At 42.2% G+C, this 13,432-nt stretch overlaps 1 protein-coding gene across 3 annotated transcripts in view; it reads left to right on the top strand.

Annotated features, from left to right (window-relative positions):
- The window catches only part of vwa8 (von Willebrand factor A domain containing 8), a 66,696-nt gene that overhangs the window by 22,457 nt on the left and 30,807 nt on the right, over positions 1 to 13,432 (top strand). For 2 of the 3 annotated variants that reach the window (XM_076746085.1, XM_076746084.1), the window contains exons 20-26: positions 599 to 670; positions 1,491 to 1,567; positions 3,247 to 3,322; positions 4,312 to 4,447; positions 6,779 to 6,898; positions 7,706 to 7,911; positions 12,041 to 12,192. In XM_076746085.1, the coding sequence (XP_076602200.1) occupies positions 599 to 670; positions 1,491 to 1,567; positions 3,247 to 3,322; positions 4,312 to 4,447; positions 6,779 to 6,898; positions 7,706 to 7,911; positions 12,041 to 12,192 (839 nt within the window). Of the gene's footprint in view, positions 1 to 598; positions 671 to 1,490; positions 1,568 to 3,246; positions 3,323 to 4,311; positions 4,448 to 6,778; positions 6,899 to 7,705; positions 7,912 to 12,040; positions 12,217 to 12,246; positions 12,389 to 13,432 lie in introns of those variants that run through there. The other variant, XM_076746086.1, reaches the window with a different exon arrangement.

The raw sequence follows: 13,432 nt of genomic DNA, 5'->3' as shown, positions 1-13,432 counted from the left end.
TCCTGCTCTGCTCATTTCAGTTGAGTTGAGTTAATAGCAGGTTTGGGTTTTGATGATGTTGAATAGACTTTTGCACACGTTAGGTTGGGATAAAATGACATGCCCATCCACCAGGTGAAACCTTGATGCCGGTGTCTCACGTTTGATCCCAGGGAGGATCCGTCTCAGGAGGTGACACGCTGATGTCCTCTGATAATACTGATGATGCCACGTGACCCAGATTTATCTTGTTGCTCCTCTCTTTCTCTCTGTCCTCATTCTGCCCCTTTTCCTCTGCCTGCTTGTATTGACTGAAAATAGTGGATGAGGGCGTGATCGGATGAGAGCAAGGAGGATGCCCTACTTTGACTGACCTGTTTTCAGTCTTCTGAGTAGAAGCACAGTTCTAAAACACAAGGGGAGCAGAGAACGGACAAAGCAAACATTTTTGCACAAACTCATGCATCCTACCTTCAAACAGAGACAACAGTACTTTTTTCCTAATATGTAATATGCAGGTCACCACAATGCCCGCCTTGGTTCGATTGACGGCCATGAAACGAATTGGGCTTTCTGAGCTGTTTCTTGAGTTGAGTGTTTGTCTGTTTTTTCTCTGCAGCACATGTTGGTGATGAAAGACATGTTGAAAGACTTTCTACTAGGAGAGCACCTCCTCTTGGTGGGCAACCAGGTGAGTGACAGATGGAAAGTAGTCTCAAACGTTCAACTTCCTGCTTTACTTAAAAAAAATCCCCTGTCCCCAGAAAAAAAAGCCGTTTTGAGCCTTTGCCTCAAGAGCCTTTATCCATAGAGGTCCAATCATGGTCACTGTCATGATTCCACTTTGTAGTAGGCGACACATGTCAGCCCTGTTTGAGCATGGAGAGAAGAGTTATGAAACACTGCACCCTGATATCATCCTCCAACCCCACTGACTCACTGCTCACTGTGGGCATGAGGAAACATGTAGCACTTCCTTGGGGACGCTCTGTGCCCCTAGTCAGGTCCTAATGGACAGTTTTAACAGGAGGAGAGAGGAGGATGGAGTGAAAGTGGACGTGTTGTACCAGCAGCCCAGGGGAGGCTATCTGTGTGTGTTTTTGCATTAATGTTTGCGTGTGCACACGCATGTGAGAGACTGAGTGGGAGAAGCTATTTGCAAATTTGAGCGCATGACCGTGCATGGGCAAAGCTGAGACATTAGGAGCTGTCAGAGCGGCTTACTGGATGTCTGACAGACTGGCCGAGAGACTCAGCACCCATCCAGGAGAGGCAGGCTCTGTGGGAAGCCAGTGGGAGTCCCAGAAAACAGCCCCTGTCACAACATAGCACCATCAAAACTTCAGGGACACACTCGGCTCTCCCTCTCAGCGCTGTCTCTCTACAAATGGAATAGACACCTCTTCATCTCTCTTTGCAGCCGATGTTACTGAAACACAGTTGGTGCATCACGATTGATATCATGAAATGGGGCTGGTTTCTCAGTGTTTTGTCTTCATATCTGTCCACAGGGCGTGGGTAAGAATAAAATAGTGGACCGCTTCCTGCACCTTCTGAACAGGCCTAGAGAATACCTGCAGCTCCACAGGTGAGGAGACTCAAGTGCTTTCCACAAACACTTTGCACTAAGAAGCTGAGGAACTAAAAAGTCTAAACTATCATGTTAACATGTAAGATTAGAAAATAATTAAGGTTCTTTTTTTTACATGAACTTGTGAACGTTTCCTCTGCGCCTACACGCTTAAAGAGAACTAACAAATGTCAGTCTATATTCTTACACTTTTTAATCCTGCTTCAGTGTTTTGAGCTTCTCCAGAAAGCCTCTGACTTTTTCCATTCAGGGTCACTGTCTCAATCTGTCTCTGAACATCTTTGAAAAAAGCGCAATAGGTTCTTTTCAATTCTTCTCAATGCAGTTTCATTCATGTAGCTCATGTGAGCCTAACTTATGCTCTCATGTGTAGAGGTTTTCATGTGTGGGTCACCAGCTGCAGAACAGCTCACAGGTTCAATATCAATCATCCATTGAGGGACATTTTATTATTTTTCATCATTAAAAATTGAGTCTCAGGCTCATTCCATGGCGGTGTCTTAGACTACATCTTGTTGCTGTTGGATTCTTGAGTGGCTATCGGTCTACTGTGATTTGCAAACTATAATGCTTTTCAGGAGTGAAAAACACGTGCTTCTTTAAAGTACTTGGAATTTTCCAATAAGATGAACTGAGCCTATTTAAGGGAGATGTGAGCAGCCAGAATTTTCTCTTTCCCATCTCAGGTTGTCAGATACTATTTTTATCATCCGCCAATTAGGTCATCCTTCACTAGAACAAGGATGTCACATGCCCGTATTAGAGAAGAACCATTTGAAGAATTCTTTTTTAACTGGGGTTCACTGCTTCTATAAGCACTCACTCAATCAAACCTCAGGAAAATTAGGTCAGGGTTGCTCATCTGTAGATCAATATGTTGTGTGCTGTGAAATCATCCTTGAATATAGCTTTAATCAATCAGAGGCAGAGATTGGCCTTGTATTGATCTTGGCACTAATAAGGAGCCAATGTTTCAGAGACAAAAGACTCTGTGATGGGAGATGGACACCAAACAGGATGCCAATAAAAGTTGTCACTTCTGCAAACCTGGAGAAAAGAAAAACGATTCAATCCAGTCCGACATCAATGGCAGATTCAGTGGTGGGCAGTGAGACTGAATCTATGGTCAAACATCAGCTCAGCAGCACATACACATGTAGAAACAACCAGTTTCTCCTCTTGGCTTGTGTGTGTGTGCACTTTGTCAAAGTCTTGTGAAAGTCAAAGTGGAGCTGAACATGGATGTGGCCTGGTTAGCTACTGTAGCAGCAGCTAATATTAGACCCCAGCAGAGGCAGGAAGATCTGTGCATGTGGCTTTTGGGAGCCTGTGACTGAAAGCCTACAGAGATGTGACTCAGAAAAGCAAGAGAGATGCAGCCAGCCAGGAAGGAAACTAGGACAGCTCCTGGGTCACACTGTGAGATATCAAGGAGAGAGGGAGGGCTGGTAGGTGGGCTGGAGAGAGAGATGTTCAGAGAAAGAGGGAGGGATAATTCTGGACACCACCAGGGAGGCAGAGTACAGTGTTACTGACACCCTTGTTCACTGGCCTGCATCTGGTCATAAAATGGTTTCCAGCTAAAGAAACCAGATATGCAAGTACTTTAGGCATCAGCCACTACTGTGTATGTGTGTGTCTGTGTGTGTGTCTAACTTTGTTTTCTGCCCCACCAGGGATACAACTGTCCAGACTTTGACCCTGCAGCCCTCAGTCCGAAATGGCATCATCACATACGAGGATTCACCTCTGGTCAGTTAGCAAGACGCACACACACGCAGGCACACGCACGCTTCCTTCATGGGTACTTTTCTGGGATCATTTCCCTTACATATCTACTAAATATTTTAAAACCATTCACTGAGTGGTGACACCTGGCCAGCGTTCCTGTTTTTTGGATTTTCAGATGTTTTTGAATTGGCATCTTTTCTGACGCTGCAGCACATTTCTCATAATGGAAATGTTTTGGGCCATTGCAGCGCGTTTGCCCTTGTCAACCACTGTATTTAACATCCCAGTACATGCAAAAAAAAGGATGAAATGCAGAAAAGTGTGGACTCTCTCTTCAGTCATCAGTTGTGGTCCTGTAGATAATCAGCTGGCTGCGTGGCCATTTGGTCTTTGCTGACAGCACATTGTGGCCTCATAGATTTATGGTTCAATTACATGTTAAAGTGCTTGCTTTTGAAAATTTTTGGCCCCATGTGCTCTGCACATCACATTAACATGAAGTTTCATGTCTAACTTGACGGATGACATCAACACAAATCTTTGGATCATTATTTTACATGCATTCTTTATGCTATACTATGAACATTTGCACATTACTTAGTCAGTATTTTGCACTTTTCGCCGTACGGCTCCATTCATTTTAAAACAGATGTATTTGACACAAATTGTATTGTAAGTTTCTTCTTTATATTTATGGTTCTTGTCTTTTGCAATACTTGCATGTGAAAACTCTTAAAAGTATCCTACATGTTAGACATATGTGAAAGCCAATTGTATCATAATAGCATTAGGGAAAACAAGGAATTGTGGTCTTTTTCTGTCTCTGCCACCCAGCTTCCATACTCTACCCACCTGTATTTGGTTTTCTCAGCCTCCTTTAACTTCTTTACCTCTTAGCTAATGAAGAGCCACCAGACAAGAGGTTCAGCAATACCTTTTTACAATACATTTTGTTTGTGTGTGTGTGTGTGTGTGTGTGTGTGTGTGTGTGTGTGTGCGCGCGCGCACAGGTGAAGGCAGTGAAACTGGGTCACATCTTAGTGATTGATGAAGCAGACAAAGCTCCCACTAATGTCACATGCATCCTCAAAACCCTGGTGGAGAGCGGGGAGATGATCCTGGCCGATGGACGCAGAATCGTCTCAGGTACACACACATGCACATTCACACGCACATGCAGGGTTTAACACCTTGACAGTAGACATGTCCCAGATACAGTGCACAGATAGAAGTAGGACCATAAAATGGATGAGATGAGGATTGGATCGCCTAGAAGACAAACACGAGTAAAACGTAAGATGCAGGCCACTGAAGGAGGCTTAGGATAAAAGCCTTTATGGACAGGTACCAGTAGATTTGGAGTCATGCTGGACTGTAAACTTGTAGATTTTCCAAGTAGTCCCACGTAATCATACTAGTTGCTGAGAGCTTCGCCATTCCTGAGAGGCTGCTTTTCACAGAGGAATGTAAATACAACCTTGACACTTCATAAACACAAATTTGACATGGCTCCCAGTGCTATCAGAACACTGAGAAAGTAGACTTTATTTATAAAGCCCCTTTTCAAATCCTTTACTTTTCGAGTTAGGTGGTATAAAATGCAAACATTGAAGAAAAAATAGAAAGTTAAAACAGAGAATAACAATATGAAAAAAATCAATCAAAACATAAAACTACACAGAAGACAAGCAGACTTTACAGGACAAAGTGCTAAACAAACAGTTGAGTTTTCAACAGCGTCTTGAAATTATCGACTGACTGTGTTCTTTAAGACTAGGGAAAGACTCCAAGAGCTCTGTCATCTTTGATTTCAGATTTCAGGACAGCCAAAAGGCCTTCATAGGTGATTAAAGGAGGTTTAAAATCAATTCTGAATTCTGTTGGAAACCAACATAGATTGGCCAACTAACGAAATTTAATGTGGCAAGACACAGAAGAGCGATTCAGCATGGAAAACAATGAAATTACAATAATCAAGATGGGAAGAAACAAAAACATGTTTTGGTTTTTTTTTGTTTTTTTTTTTGGGATCTCGAAGGTACAATACATCTTTGAATTTGGCAGTGTTTCTTTGTTGGAAGAAATAATATTTGACCTCTTGCTTTATGTGCCACTTAAGATATCATATCTTGCAAAACTTTAGCTAAAACATCAGCTGCTGAAAGACCATAACGCTGCCATACTTTATCAGAAATGCTCTCAGGGCCTATGATGAGGAACCTCTGTTTTTTCAGGTTTAAGTTGGAGGAAGATATCTGATATCCAATCCTTGATAATCGTTCGGCAATCTTGCAAGGTAGAGAGCTTACTGAGGTCATCTGATTTGAACGAAAAATATAGCTGGGTATCATCCACAGTGACGAGAAGTAATCTTAAATCGGCAAATTAAGAACACAGGGGGAAGCATGTACAGGGAGCAAAGAGTGAGACCAAGGATTGAACCCTGAGGTACACCCCATGTCAGCTGAGCAGGTGAAGAGACGTAGTGATCAATGGCCACAAAAAACTGTCTGAAATAGGAGGCAAACCAGTCCAGGGGAGACCTTGTTACACCTGTCCATTGCTGAAGCCTACTAAGTAGTACAGAATGGTCAAGTGTCGAAAGCTGCACGTAGTTCATGCAGCAGAAGAAGTAAACATTTCCCAGAATCAGCACACATTAAAATATCATTTGAATTGAGCAGTTTCAGTTTTGTGCTTCAAATGAAAATCAGACTGGAATTTATCAAAGATCTCATTGTTGTCCAGGAGCCCTACAAGTTGTTGACATACTAATTTTTCCAAGACCATGGAAATAAAAGGAGGTTTCGATATACAGTAGGTCTACAGTTACTGGAAAGCAATGGGTCATGGTTTGACATGTTTAAGAGTGCCTGAATAATAATCAGACACACAGCCAGATGTAAGAGAGCTATACACAATGGAGAGTATTTATGGTCCTAAGGAACTACAAACATCTTCAGAAAAGAGGTTGGAACAAGGTCAAGAAGGCGAGAGGAAGGGTGCATTTGAGAGACAGTGGCTGTGAGTTCTTCCAGCTAAACTCACTGAATAGAGATACATGAGCCAGACAGTCAACCTCAGGTGTACAGGAAGGCAACATTCTAGACTTTATGTCAGTGATCTTATCCACAAAGGTTGATAAAAACACTTTGTAGTCAGTATTAGAAAAGGCTGGTACAGGGGGAGGGTCAGGGTTTGCCAGTCGACTAATTGTGCCTAAAGAAAGGCTCTAGGATTTTTGTTATTGCAATCAATCAGATTTGAGCATTTCTCACCTCTTTCACTTTCTTCTTAAAAGATGAAAGTAGTTGTAGGCGTGTGTCAAACTCAGTCACACATATCATATCAAAACATTGCAAATTAGAAAGAGGGTAGTGGCAGAAACAGATGCAGAAACACAAAATATGTGTCCCTGTTTGTGTGTATTTTTGCTTGTCATTTCATTTGCTAACTATGATTTTGTCTCCTCCAAAGATGCACACGGAGCTGAGGGGAGGCCCAACACCATAGTCATGCACCCAGACTTCAGGATGCTTGTCTTGGCTAACCGACCTGGTTTTCCTTTCCTGGGCAATGACTTTTTTGGAGCTCTAGGTAAACACACATGCATACACGCACACTCACCCACAAGCTGCAGCAGAGGACTAGTAATCTGCTCTTTTATTTAATGGTAAACTGATGTACATGAAAATAAGGTGCTCAGATAAATTCAAAAAGTGTGACTGATATGGCTTGCGTCAGGTAATCTGAATTGTTCTCTGCCCTTCAGAGGAAAAAAAACAATCATCTGCTGTTTTCTGAAGCCACAAAATTTGGTTGTTAGACATCCATAGGAGACCAAGGCCAAGGGCCTGCAATGGGAAGCATTAGAAAGCAGGAAACAGCAGACATGGCAGAAATTGGGGGAAGGTATGGATGGAGAATGACATGTAACAAAGGTCCCTGGGTAGACTTGAACTGTGGACACTGCAACTCATGGCCAGCAGCTTGGACCTCCAGGCCATCAGGGTGCTCCATGTAGGATTTCTTTTGAAGTTAGACTGAGAAGTGCAAAGCCTGGAATTTAAGGGTCTTTCAAGACTTACTCAAAGTCCTCTAAACCAGTCAATACAGCAGCAGCTGTTACATTCCTTGCATGTAGATGCTGCATGTTATCAGGTCTACATCTGCATGTTTAAACTGCTGCTGTTGCGTAGTTGACTGTTGGTGATGCGTCTTAGACTGGAACTTCAGGTCTGCTGCTGAGTCTCTGCAACTGGATTATGTATCGGTGTGGCCTGGTTTCAGATTTTGCATCAATTATATTGTTTGTTGTTTTTGCAGGGATCAGCAAAGCACTAGTGCATAGTTAGAAATTTAGCTGTTATTGAGCTAATTGATGGGTTATTGTCCTCTAAACAGGTGATATTTTTAGCTGCCATGCTGTGGACAATCCAAAGCCCCAGGCAGAGCTGGCAATGCTTAAACAGTATGGCCCCAATGTTCCCGATGCTACTCTGCAGAAGCTGGTGGCTGCCTTTGGAGAGCTGAGGTCCATGGCGGACCAGGGCACCATCACCTACCCCTATTCCACCCGAGAGGTGGTAAACATTGTCAAACACCTCCAGGTAAGAAGACACAATACATATCCTTCAACAGAACAACACTTCTTTTGCTATGTTATTTTCTTAGGTTTGGTCGCAGACTATTTTTATCAGTAACTCCTAAAGGCTATGAGACCTTAATCCAGCACTAGATCCTAGCAGTAGACACTTTATAATGCAAGCATGTTGCAACAACACAACTGTGTGATAGAGAGGGCAGACCATGTTCCCACCTCATTCCAAACCAACAAGAGCAAGCACACATGGACACTCCTCAACATACATTGGTACACAGGAATGGCCATATAATGCTTAGTTGTTTGAGGACCTCAACCTCATTTTGCAAAGAGCTACAATGGGATGCAAAAGTGTGCAGTTGCACAGGTTGCAACACAATTACCACACAATTGCAGGTTGTCTGAATGCCCACATTAAAGCAGCAGAGAGATGCTGGCCATCACAGAGAAGGGCAAGGCATGATAATCCAGTACTGTCAGACAGTCCTGGACGGCAGTCATAGTGTTGCACTTGGTTGTGTGTGCAAAAAGTGACAAAAAATATTTGTGTGACGACTGAAAAAAGCTATTGAGAGAGGTTCAAACCCTGCTTACTCTCTCACCTCCTCACATCTGGCCACTTCCTTGTTTATCTTGGAGATCAAGGGTAAGTTAGCCCCCATTGAGCAGCTCATCTCAGTCCTTCTCCGGTAGCAGACAGACCTCTGCTCCTGGCTAGCCTTGCTAAAGCGTCGATTAGATTATTAGATTATCAATTAGTGTACCAGTGAAAGTAAAACACCCTAATAGAGACGACCCATATCTTGGCTGTTCCACTTGGGCCTCAGTGATTAAGGGCAAGAAGAGACGCTCTCTTTTCCTCTATGATTCCCTGGATGATGCTACTGATTTGGAGCTGTCTAACATCTTTCATCCTTTGGATGCTCTACCAACGTCGCCTTCACCTCTGCTGAGTGGAGGCTGCCCTGGACGACAAAATCATAAAATTACGTCATCTTCTCTGCTCTCTCGGGCATTCTCAGGTGTCTCCGGTCTCACTTACCAGCTTGGCTTGCTGATCTCGCCTAGAGTTCTTGCGTGTTTTGGAGCATCTTGGATTCCACATGGTGACTTAGCTTGAGTCGGCTGTCTATCAACAGGCAGCAGGATGATAGTCTCTTCACAATGCACCCACTTGGGTGTGCAGGCAGCTTTGACAGTTTTTCCTAACATCAAACAAGAAGGCATTGAGGTGAATGAAGCAGAGTCCTCAAAGAAGGTCTCTTCCTTTTGAGTTAGCTGGATGTCTTCAGCCCGCTGTAGACCTTGTGTGGTTTAGGATTCAGCTTGGTTCGTGCACAGTGGCAGCAAGTTGATCTCTGGACGAATGGGCCACCAGCTGACTTACCAGTGATGATTTTGAAGAGCTTTCAAGGCAATAGACTCAACTAAAGTGCAGATAAAGCACGAACTGAAGAAAAGCTTTTGGTTCTTCTTGTTTTAGTCTTTTGTAGTGGGGGGGCATGTCACATGTCTGTGTCAAAGGCAGGAGTGTGGTTGGAACTGAGGCAGGCTGAATGAAGTCTGGTTGCTGAAACCTATTGGCTAGTTTAGTAAGCTGTATAAAGATTCACCCCCCTTACAGTTTTCATGAAGTGGGAAATTAACTACAGAGAGCAAAACCGTTATTTGCATCAGGCTGTTTGTTTGAGCTGTAAAGTTGGACATTTTGATATGGGGACTGACTCGCTGTGGAGCATCCACAAATGGGCGTTCGAGGAACTGCAGCTTTTGGCACTTCGGTGTTGACTCATACTTTGTCCTCCACTGTACATACAATCTATAGTGCATCACATTATATTCGCTACACTATATCACCGCATTCCATTTGAATTTTGAATGTCAAGCACCCCCACCCTCATCTATGTTTTTCTCAACCTCCACCCTCCCATTTCATGATTTGTTTCTCCACTTCCCTCACTGCTCAGAACCCAAAAATTTGCGCCACTAAACATCCTTCCAACTTAGCAGATAGTTATGAGTAAATATGGTCATGTTTCACATCTATGTCCTGTGGAAGTCTGACATCATCAAAGCAAAATATTTCATGCTGAATGTGATCCTTGTGCTCCCTTACTTGAGGTTAAATCTGGATGAAATTACCAAGCAGACTCCAATAGGAAACAGTTAATTTATTCTAATTTATTGAAGTGACACTTTCTTAAAAAAATCCTTCTGGTCTTAGATCTTTAGAAATGGTATTTAACCTAGAGTAGAAGAGAAGAAAACAGACCAGAAGAACAGGGCTTAGAAGTGGGAAATAACCATCCATGCTTGCACTACAAGCCCTAATGTTTTCCCCACTGGCCGCCCTGTTCAATCATCAATCACCACCACTATTGACATGTGCAAGAGTGGGACAGTTAAAGGATAGCTTCGTTGAAGTCTAAATTGCTTCTTCTGAGGTAATAGCCAGTGTAGAGCCTAATTACCATTTCACGTTTGGCCATAATTGTACCTTTGTGGTAACTGGGAATCAGATCATTAAAGCCAAGTGCTCTTAACATTGAATCTATGTTTTAGTTGTAACCACTAGGGATGACGCTGTCATTGATTGTGCAGCAATTTATAGGCCTAACAGTGTAAATGCATTGTTATATGTAGGCAGGAGTGTTTCTAGGAAGTGAAGACAGTGGGGGCTCAGCTACCTCTGTAGAGGTGCTGTGATTGTTGTTGCACCATGCGATGAAGCTCTCTGTCAGTCCTCTGTACTCCTCTGCAAAAATAGTCTCCAAGTGACGACAGCATGTTTCTCACAGGAAATGATTCACTGGAATCATACATGTCAGCATAGTGAGAGCTCCCATTTCACCAATAAATCCACTGAATACCTTTTATTTAATTCCTTCAAAGTCTTCACTATGTATATTATATGAGTCTGGACACACATGGATGGAAACTGTCACTGAATTCTCACTCTTTCTTTGAAAAAGCTTCATATATCCATAGATAGCTAACCTACCAGTAAATGCTAACAATGATATGGTCTGGAACTAAAAATCTGTCTCTCTCTTTCTCTTTCTCTCTCTCTCTGAAAATGCTTGAAAAATGTTTTGTTTCTTTTCCAATTCAGTCCTTCAGTGGAATAGGATTTCTACAGTTTAATGCTTTGCAGGATCACCCAAAAAGTTGGTTTGGATGCTCTAATGTTGCTTTTGAATAATCTTCTCATCATATTTTAGGGTAACATCTTTCCTGATGTGTGTCTAACGGGCGATATGAGTCTGTGCATTTAAATTTGTTATTTCTTTTCATCTGTAGAAAGCATGAATGATATCTGACATTAATTCACACACAAATTCCAACTTGCCCAAGTGAGACCTGTGTGGAAAACTTTATGTGGTATATTTTGTGACATTTAGGTGATATGTATTGTCTTCCAACTTGCTTATAGACTCACCCACAGTCATCTACATATATTACCCTACATTTTGTTTGTTTTGTTAATTTTTCTTTACTGTTTAACGCAAAGCCTCTGTCTCTGTTTTTATTCTTATTTTTATTATTTTCATTTCTGACATATTTACCAAAGTATCACTGGAGCTACTGTCCAACACAGAAAATGTATTGAGGCATTATAAACTTGTATCTCTCCCATGATGTCACAGACATGAAAGCTAAGGCTGGGAGCAACAGCTTCAGCTGTTCTTTGCATTTATCATACTGGTGTTCTGATGAGAGTGGAGAGATGAGTTACCTTCCAGATAGCATGTCTTATTCCAGACTGTGTCCCTGCATTGACCCTTGTTGCGAACTTATAAATCACATTAATGTTTCTTCTTTCTGGGACCTGTCTTCACTATATCTTCTCTTTTTTTCCCTTTTGGCCTTCCCACTTGACACCCTCCCTGGTTTTTTATCTTTTTTTCTTATCTCCCTTTCATTCCTCTCCCTGTCCTTCCTTGTTTCTTCTCCACCCTTTTCACCTTTGCTTCTCCCCCTTTCTCTCCGTGTCCACACTCTCTCTTTCTCCTCCCTTTTCCAATGACCCTCTCCTACTTCCACTCTTCTCTATCTTCCTGCTTCCTCTTCTCTTCCTTTTCCCACCCATCCCCCCCTTCCTCCCTCATTTTCTTCTCTACTTTGCCTCCCAACAGAAATTCCCTGAGGAGGGTTTGGCCAACGTGGTGCGAAATGTCTTCGATTTTGACTCATACAACAAAGACATGCGAGAGGTTCTGATCGAAGCGCTGCACAAGCACGGGATTCCCATTGGAGCCAAGCCCAGCTCTGTCAAACTGGCTAAGGAGTAAGGCATCAGGAGCACAAGACGCTAGGATGACACACACACACACACACACACACACACACACACACACACACACACACACTAAAGGCACATGTATGCACAGACAGACTGACTAACACACAGACAGTGTCACACAGTTCCAGAGACCAGTCAGAAAGGCATTAGAGAAGGCCGATGGATAATAAATGGACATTACTTGACAGCCTGGCTATGTTGTGAATCTCACTAAATTGAAGACATTGCAAAGCTTCACCAGTGGAGAACCACAGCTCGGCTAAAGTCCAACCAGACTGTTTTCACTTTTGATAATAAGTGGATGAGCTAAACTGTACTAAGATTTTTAGAGCAGGCTGAGGTCTGTGACCCTGATTCCAAAGAAATTGGGTCACTCTGTAAAACATAAATTAAATCAAGTGTGATAATTTGCTAATCCTCTCATACCATGACATGTTCTCAACAGCACAAAGACAATGTATTTATTGTTTTACCTCATCAGTGTCATTGATTTTTGTAAATATGTGCTTATTCTGAATTACAACTGTTGCCAGTAAACATAGTTCATTAATTGGAAATGGGTCCCATCTTTTTTTTGGAATTGAGGTCAAATAACTTTTTTCACCCTCCAAAGGCTCTAAAATTGTCCCTCTGAAGTGGCTTTATTTCATATAACAGTTGTAACTTTTTGTCCTTAAACGAACCTTCCCAAAGGCTGGTGAGCAGAACATGTTTTCTCAGAGTATCTGTCACAAACTGAAATCCTGACATGCTTAAAATGGGCTGATGTTGTCTTTAGCCATATGACTGGTTTCAGACTGGATCATACTTTGAGGCTTCCATGAAGTTTCCTCAGTGCTTCATAAAGTGGTAAATTAAGAGCTGATCATTCACATTACCTCACCTTTCCAATGGGAAAGATAAGATTCTAGTATTCACCACATTGTCTCATAATGTACAGCTTTGTCTTTTAAATAAAGGAAAATATTTGTTTCTTCTGTCTCCTGTGGTTTTATTTTGACTTATACAATTCAGAATTCAATTTCAGAAGTATCTCAAGTAAAAGCTTGAGAACAGAGCAGGGCAGAAACAAATATTTTCCTTGAACAGTTGCAGAACTGACTGGATAGTTGATCTTTTGCATTATGGTTACACTTACATCATCTAAGCTCAATGGCTCTTTTGTATGTTTTGGGGTCAGTGCTTTGTGATTTTAAAGCTCGTCTTGAGCAATTTCTATCCCACA

This window comes from Chaetodon auriga, chromosome 13 (assembly GCF_051107435.1).
Source record: "Chaetodon auriga isolate fChaAug3 chromosome 13, fChaAug3.hap1, whole genome shotgun sequence".
Lineage (NCBI taxonomy): Eukaryota > Metazoa > Chordata > Actinopteri > Chaetodontiformes > Chaetodontidae > Chaetodon > Chaetodon auriga.
This window is presented reverse-complemented; position numbering and strand designations above follow the sequence as displayed.